The following is an 8,331-nucleotide window of genomic DNA, read 5'->3' on the forward strand; positions in this document are numbered from 1 at the left end:
AGAGATTTCACCTTTTGGAACCTAAAGATTTGGGATTAAGCAAATTAAATGGAGATGGTGGCGATGGTTGCAGTGAGGGTAAAAATTATAGTTGAAATTTTTAATATATATAATTTTTGGGTGTTTACATTCAAAGAGAATAGATAACATTTTGACAATTTAAAATAATTGACGGTTATTTATTAATAATATAAAAAAAATAACTCAGGATTGTAAAACTCAAAGATATAATTAATATAATTTAATCAAATCTTAACTAGGGATGACAATTGCAACCGAAATCATGGGGAACCGAACCAAAATTGAACCAATCAGCGCGGCTAAAAACCATTTGATTGGGTAATAGTTTGATTTGGGAAAAAATCGAACACTGTTTCAATAGGTATGGTTTGGTTATGGTTTTCACTAAAACAAAACCAAAACTTGAACACCGAACCGAATGGTGGATAATCGAACCAAATCGAATATATATATAATATATTATATACACCCCAGCCCACCCTAGCCTAATTGCCTTGCTTGCAAACCTTTCTCCCCTCCTCTTCTCCTTCCTCTCTCAACCTCGCTCTCGCTCTCTCTCACCCTCGCTGCCTTTCGCTCGTCCATGCGCCCTCGCCCTCACTCTCTGCATCTCTCTTGCTCTCGCTAAGGCTCAACCCTTCTTACTCTCGCTTGCCCTTAATCTCTCTCACCCTCGCTGCCTAATTTCTCTTGCTCGTTTGTGCGCGCTTGCCCTCGCTCTCTGCATCTCTCTTGCTCTTGCTCGTCCTCGTTGGATCTCTCTTGCTCTCGCTAGGGCTCGGCCTCTCTTGCTCTCGCTCGCCCTTGATCTCTCTTGCTTGTTCGCTAGCACTTGCCCTCGCTCTCTACCTCTCTCTTGCTCGTCCGCTTACTCGACCAGTCGGCTTCCCCCGCTCTTGCTTAGTATGGTCTATCTTCTTTTAGTTCTTTGATTCTCTCGATTGACAGTTAAAAAACTGCTAGGAGAATCATAATCATAGAATTTCATTTCGTTATTATGCAACTCTTTTTGTTCCAAATGACAAACCTTGAGTTCAATCCCCAAATTGAACAATCCCTAAATTTGTAAGGAATGCCCATACTCTTCTGGTGATGAGATCTAAATTATTTACTACAGTAGAGCTTTGTATGAGATTATGCTAGGAAAATTGGGACGATTCATTAAGTCGCCAATTGCCCTTTGCCTATACTTTCTCATATTAGTAAAAGAGTGTGCTTCGTGCATGTGCATTTGATGAGAACCAAAAGATAAACAATTCCTTTGTAATCAATTTACGAAGAAGATATTAATGTTGTTGATGAAGGTATTAACTTTTGTAATTAAATTTTTTTAGTTTAAATTACAATTTAATTATGCAAATATTAATTTATTGATCTTAACAATTTTAGGTTTGGAGATATGATTTTCTATTCAAGAAGTTTTGTAACTTTATGCAAGAATAAGGTAATTTTATTAGAATTTATCTTTGTTTGTTGTGAAATTATAAAAAAAAATTATGAATGCTATTTGTCTTTGTTTGTTAGTATGGATTAAACTAAAAAAATCATGGTTAAATCGAAATCGAACCGAAACTGAATAGTTTGGTTATGGTTTTAAATTTTTAAAACTAAATAAATAATGGTTTGGTTTTGATTTTATTAATTTAATTTTGATTTGATTATAATTTTGACAAAAACAAAAATCAAATCGAACATTGATAACCCTAATCTTAACATGTTATATGAGTTTTAACACAAAATAAAAATAAAAAAACCTTCCTCCTTCGATCCTAAGTTTCGGAACCCGCGTCACAAATCTCTATCTCGCTCTCTCTCTCATATATATATAGCGACGCGAATATACATATACGGACAATCTCTTGAAATTATTATCTTGCCTTTCTTAAATTCTTGATAAATCTTAGCTTATTGGCTTTGTCTTTCTTCCAGATCATCTATTGGTAGTTGTTAGGTTTTGTAATCCGACAGCTTCGAAGTTGGAGACGATGTCGATGCTCGATTCATTCTTTAGCAAGGGTTTCAAGGCCGCCAAATGGTATTCCTTTTTCCACTTTTCTTTCAGTATTTGCTTGCTTTTCCTTCAGAAAAGTATCGAGATTAGGAATTTTGAATTTTGGAGTATCCGATTTGGTCGATTTTTTGAGTTTTTAGGGTCGTAATTTCAATCGACTTTCATTTCCCCCAATTTCTTTTACCTACCAGACGGGGTATTAGTGCGACGGCTTCGATCTGTCCGAATTCTGGTTCCATGTTAGTTGTATGTTGCTGAAATTAGTGGGTGATTGATGACTCTGACAACTATGTTTTGTGTTCCTAATTTAACAGTAAAACCTTGCTGAAATTAACAATCCCACGCATAAAGTTGCTGAGAAACCGGAGGGAGGTTCAAATAAAACAAATGCGCCGAGACATTGCCAAACTCCTTGAGACTGGTCAAGAAGCAACTGCTCGGATTCGAGTAAAGACTACTTCTTTTAGTATTCTTGGGATGATAGATTATCTTTTCGTGTATTGATTAGGAGAATAAAAATTCTGTGAAGAATAATTGTTGAGCTGTAAGAGGCTTTAGTTAGTTCCTTCGATCATGGTCACAAGATTCTTCTTTATTTTTGTTCTTTTAATTGATTTTAAATTTGCTTTCCAGGTAGAGCATATTATTAGAGAAGAGAAAATGATGGCTGCACAGGAGATCGTTGAGCTATTTTGTGAACTTATTTCTGTCCGTCTACCCATAATTGAAGCACAAAGGTGAACTGAATGAAAATCCCGACTCAACTCTGTTTTATGATTGGTTCTAAAATTTAATTATGGCTCTGAAATCTTATTCTATTTCCTGGTCTAATCGTTTATTCACCTCACACAACTAGTTAGAATATGCTAAGAAATTTGGGCTGGAGGAAATATTGACTGTAGGGTGTACGCAAGTTCCTGCCTTCTAATGTGAAGTTTTTTGGAGTACTCAGAGGGTTGAGGTGTCCAATGAAATATATATGGATGTGGCAAAATCAGGTTAGCAAATGTAAGATCCGTGTCATGTTTTTGGCAGCTTCAGATTAGATGTGGAGATATTTTCCAAGCAAGGGGGTTATTCTTGGCAGTGAATGAGCTAACAAGGGTAACTAATGAAGTTGGCAGTCATATGCAGACTTGGATGTCACTTCTTTGGTCAGGTTGAGGTCATTTATGGGTATGCATAGCCCTATTGTGTGAATCATCTGACTAGTATTTATATCCATAAGGACTTTTCTTATATAGATTGTTTGATATATTAGTTCTATCTTACATTTTGAATGGATCCTAGAAATGCTTCCATGGAAATACCTCCATGTTTTTACACACAGCGCAGCAACAGGCTTCTGCATGTGAACAGTTCTTCTAGCTGGACTTTGCAAAAGTATTTACGCCCAAGAGGAGGGGGAAAAAAGGTACAGGACAGAAAAACAGAGGTAGCAATCTAGTAGGTAGATAAATGTAGGAGCATCCCTAGTTCTACTTTGCAAGGATTGGGGAAGGGTTGTTCTTTGTACACAGCTTTACCAGTTGTAAAGAGGCTGTTTCCTCAGCTTGAACCCTTAGCTGTAACTGTACGTATAATTAGCTAACGTTGTGTAATGTTTACAGTTTCATTTATTGGAGAGGTGCTTTGTCATGGTGTCTGTTTGTAGTTTATATCAACTCTGTGTATCTTTTTCTCCTTCTCCTTTTAAGAAGAGACTGATTCAAGCTATAGTGAATGACTTTATATATATGTTATTTTTGTGGGAAGTCATTGTTGAAGAGTAAAGTGTTTAGTTGGGTATAGGAAAATCAGGAAGAATAAAAACAAATGAACAAGTACCAGGCTGCCAGCTAGATCAAAGAGGTTTAACACTGGGTGGAATGGTAGCCTGTGATCAAAGCTTCATGCAGTCAAACTTGTTTTGGCAAGGTGTTCTGGTGCAGCAAGGAACTCAATAGAGATTGTAACATACCAGGAGTTGGCACTAGACTAGACCTCAGTTTGTTGGGACTAAAAGCTTAGTCCAGGAGTATACTTAAGGGGATTGCTGACATCTGATCTGATCCTCTTTATATTGATTGGTGAGGAATAATCCATAACATAAGTGAATTTAGAAATGAAAATGATAATACTAATGCTGCATCAGCGTGTTGTTTCTACGAGACCTATATCACATGATTATTTTGGTTTTCTGGTTTTTCAAGCAGTTTATGTTCTCTAATTCAATAAATTTGTGACAGTTTCTACTGGCTGTACTCAGCATGACAAATTAGAGAAAGTTTCACTTCTGACTTTTATGTCAACTGAAAGAGCAAACTGTGAATGTAAAATTAGTATGGTTAGTAATCTATGGATACTGTGCTTTGGTTTATAGATCTTTTGTCTCCTGTCATTCTTGTACATGATCCTGAATTTATGGATCTTAATGTCAAGAAGTTTGTAAAATTTTAGCTGACACTATATTCAATATGACAAGAGAATAGAATGGTCTTTGATATTTTTATCTGTTAATATCATCTGTGGATGACTTCTTAAAATTTCACATGGGGTCCAATGCTCTCCATAATAAGAATAGAGTGCCTCCTGAAGATAAGATGTGTGAGACAAGATTAAGATGATTTGGTAATGATTGGGGGCTCTTGTGAGTAGAGTGGATGGAGTGGAACATCTTCCAAAAGAGGTAGAAGAAGATCAAGAAAAACTTAGTGGGAGATACTTAGATATGATATTAGTTATAAGGGTTTTACAGAAGATAAGATCATTAGAAATGACTGGTGATGTAGAATTCATATAGCTAATCCCACATAATGTGACGAAGGCTTGGCATGTTGTTGTTATTGGGGTTTGATGTGCAACTTTTTTATTATGTTTTTATTTCCTAACTTTGTGTCAATGTGTAGTCATTCTGAATTTCCTAACATCAGTTCACAGGCATCCAAACTATTTTATGCTTGCATAGTTCTTGTAGATGAGTTTTTTCTTGTCCATCCTTTTTTTCTTGTCAATTCATCATGGCTCCTTGATATGTCTAACTCAGCCATTTGGTTTCTTTAGTCCATGTTCAGCTTCTAAATTAGTTTAGTATGTCTTGCATGATTTTCAGAGAATGCCCTTTAGACTTGAAAGAAGCAATTTCTAGTGTGTGTTTTGCTGCACCAAGATGTGCAGATCTGCTAGAGTTGCTGCAGGTTCAAATGTTATTTGCTGCCAAATATGGGAAGGAATTTGTATCAGCTGCAACTGAACTTATGCCTGAATGTGGTGTTAACCGCCAGGTGATATATCTCATTATCATCTTGTATTACTACCTTGGTTGAGAATGTTTTTCCTTGTTCATACTTAGCTGTGAATTAATGTAATGGCCATTTCCTTTGCTCCCATTTTATGAGTTAAGTGCCTTTCCCTCCTCTTCTTTTAATGTTTTGTCTTCTTCTTCTTGTATTTATTGCAGCTCATAGAACTGCTATCAGTTCGTGCTCCTGATCCAGATGTGAAACTGAAGCTGCTGAAGGAAATTGCAGAAGAACATGAGTTGGATTGGGATCCAGCTGCCTCTGAAACAGAACTATTGAAGCCTCATGAAGACTTGCTGGCAAGTGTTGTTTCTCCTTTTTTCCTTCTTGTTCCATTTTCCTTTTCATTCTAAATCCTTGTCCTCTTTTTGCCAGAATGGTCCAACTCAGTTTGTCAGTGGGTCCAAATTGCCTCTTCCAAAGGAAAAACATGATGAATCACTGAACTCTGCCTCAGAACAAGCCCTCAGTGAACAGTCAGATCCAGACTCTGGCCTTGAAACATTAGATTTTCCTGAAGTTCCTAAGGTGCCTGTACAAACAAGTGTAGGCAATGTTAGAACACCAGAAATGCTTCCTTTCCCAGAAGTCAATCTTGGATCAGCAGTAGATTCAGATGCAAATGGAAGTTCATCATACAAACCACACTTGGAGCCTGCTGAAACATTTGTAGAGAAGTCTGTACCTGATGGTACTGAATCACCCAAAATTCCTCTTGGTTCAACGGAAAATAAACAATTTTTGCCATTCATAGCTCCCCCATCAACATCTTCTGCAACATTTTCTATGGGACCAAGTCAACCTACTGTGCCCCCATCAAGGACGAAAAGTGACGTCATTGATGATTTGCAGGACGTGTTGGCTGCGGCTCAGGCTGCTGCTGATACAGCTGAGCGTGCTGCAGCTGCTGCTAGATCAGCAGCTAGCCTTGCTCATCTCAGAATAAGTGAACTTGTTAAGAAAAAGAGTGAGGAGATTCCTGAGGATAGCATCGAAAATCCCTTTCATTCAGATACATACCAGTCTGTTGGAATGAATGAACCAGAACCACATCTATCTCACTCAAGCTCGTTAACTGATACCGTGGACATTTCAAATCCTTCCACGCCACATCAACATCTGGAAAATCCCCTGGTGAAGCAGGTGTCTAGTCCACCTTTGTATGAAGATCCCAAAGTGGAATATGATCGTGAAGGTCCTCATCTCGACCCTGCCCATCACCCTCCTCAGAGATTGACCTCTATGGATGATGAATCATACTTGTCATACCCAAACTTGTTTGGACGACAAGATTCAGTTCCTGGATCTGGAGTCCATTGATTTGCAGATCATTCCCGATCCCCTCACTAGCTTTGATTCGATATATCTCCCATCAATCGCATGCTTTTTAGCTATGGTAAGCGGTTTTCTTATATTGGTCTCTTCCCATGTCCTTTACATTTTCATCTGCAAAGTTAGGTGATTAAACATTTAAGTAGATAGAAGTTTGTGCGTCATGGCTGCTTCTGTGTCCAGGAAAATGAGGGGGTGTGTTATCCGCGGGGATGGTGGAAATGCGTTGCCAGGCAGTTCTTGTTCATTTGATGTATAAAAAATCCTTGTGTCTTGGAAATAAAGCTTCTTTTCTGATCTATTCCTTGCCCATTTTCGTCTTCCTTTTTCTTTGTTCACAATGCCGTGGAACAAAATTTATGATTAAGGGCGTAGCAACTACTGAATTCATAAATCTGGTTAGCTTAATTAATTGGATTTAATGCCATTGGCAATCCGATTGTGGAGATGAACTACTTTAGAACTTACGCCTTGTTTGGTTTATGTAATGTATGCTTACATATTCTTGGTTTTCATTATTTTTGAAACTGGAAATGATTAAAACACCATCGGGCTCTTACTTAATTTTCACTTTTGTGGATTCCTTGTTTCTTGCAATTGGAATGTGTACGAGACAAATTTCAATCTACTTAATGCATGCCATTGTGTGTGTGTGTTTATTTTTCAGAACAAGAACAATCCCAAATTAAATCCCATGCCCTATCTATCATCATGTATAAGTTGCCAAACCCAAAATCCTATGTGTTAGTCCCTTTATGTTTCAGGCATGAAGTAGCCAATGGATGATATAAGATTCGGTCTTTCAGGCTGTGGTTCTCTCCCTATTGGCATCGCTGTGTTTCCATTATTATTTCTGTATTTCTCGAGCAGCTTGCCTGCCTGCCTGCCTGCGATCTGGGCTTTGAAAAATAAAGTCGAGCATGATGAGAACCTACCTGTAAACACCACTACTGCACTGGATAATACCCTACAAGTCAAGTTTATTTGTTTAAATCAGTTCTGTGCGGACTGATTTTGGACGTAAAACTCAAAGGCAGTAAGTGGGAAGAAGAGAGTGGTGATATATGATGGATCACGATTCACAACAATGGAGAATGGTGAAGAGGAGTGAGTGCAATGTTGGTTGAGGAATCCTTTTTGGGTGGCTGTAGTATTGCGTTTTTTTTAAAACTTCTGGTAGCAAGATAAAAGTGTTGGTGAATGTGAGGCCTTGTCCGGGAGATATTAACAGAACTTGTTTTAAGGGGCAGCTAAGAACACATGAAATGAGAGGATATTAAATAATAAATAATTATTATACCTTTTCAACAGAAAAGATGGAGAAGTCAAAAGATAAATTTAAATATTTAAAAAATTTAGGACATACTGTTAAATTGTTGTTGTATTGTAAAAAATATAAAATAAATTATTATACTTTTGGAGAGCCGGCCCTAAGGTAGGTAGGCAACCAAGGCAATTGCCTTGGATTCCCCCACCAAGGCTAGTCCTACCCTTGTTGGCATGGGCTCAGGTGGCCTTGTAGGTATTTAAGGTATGGTCCATCTCAAATTTTAATAAATTAGTTTGCGTCATTTTATGTTTAATTAATTAATTTTAAATTAAAAAAATTAAATTAATAAAAAAATAATAATAAATTGAATTGATGTAGACTATAGGTGCATGATTGCGCTTGCATAAATAAATTTG

The 8,331-nt window shown here is 37.3% G+C and overlaps 1 protein-coding gene across 2 annotated transcripts; it reads left to right on the top strand.

The window, feature by feature from the left end:
* Positions 1–1,823: 1,823 nt before the first annotated feature.
* Positions 1,824–6,946, top strand: LOC127800566 (uncharacterized). 2 transcript variants are annotated; one of them, XR_008022830.1, is made up of 7 exons: positions 1,824–2,056; positions 2,347–2,479; positions 2,666–2,769; positions 5,124–5,295; positions 5,472–5,612; positions 5,689–6,709; positions 6,829–6,946. XR_008022830.1 is itself a non-coding variant. In XM_052335258.1 (6 exons), the coding sequence occupies exons 1-6, from the start codon at positions 2,007–2,009 to the stop codon at positions 6,631–6,633; spliced, it is 1,545 nt and encodes a 514-aa protein (XP_052191218.1). In that variant the 5' UTR covers positions 1,825–2,006; the 3' UTR covers positions 6,634–6,946. The 2 variants fall into 2 exon arrangements, 1 of the variants encoding a protein (XP_052191218.1); XM_052335258.1 differs by having other exon boundaries at positions 1,825–2,056; positions 5,689–6,946.
* The last annotated feature ends 1,385 nt before the right edge of the window (positions 6,947–8,331 follow it).

This window comes from Diospyros lotus, chromosome 4, assembly GCF_014633365.1.
Source record: "Diospyros lotus cultivar Yz01 chromosome 4, ASM1463336v1, whole genome shotgun sequence".
Classification (NCBI taxonomy): domain Eukaryota; kingdom Viridiplantae; phylum Streptophyta; class Magnoliopsida; order Ericales; family Ebenaceae; genus Diospyros; species Diospyros lotus.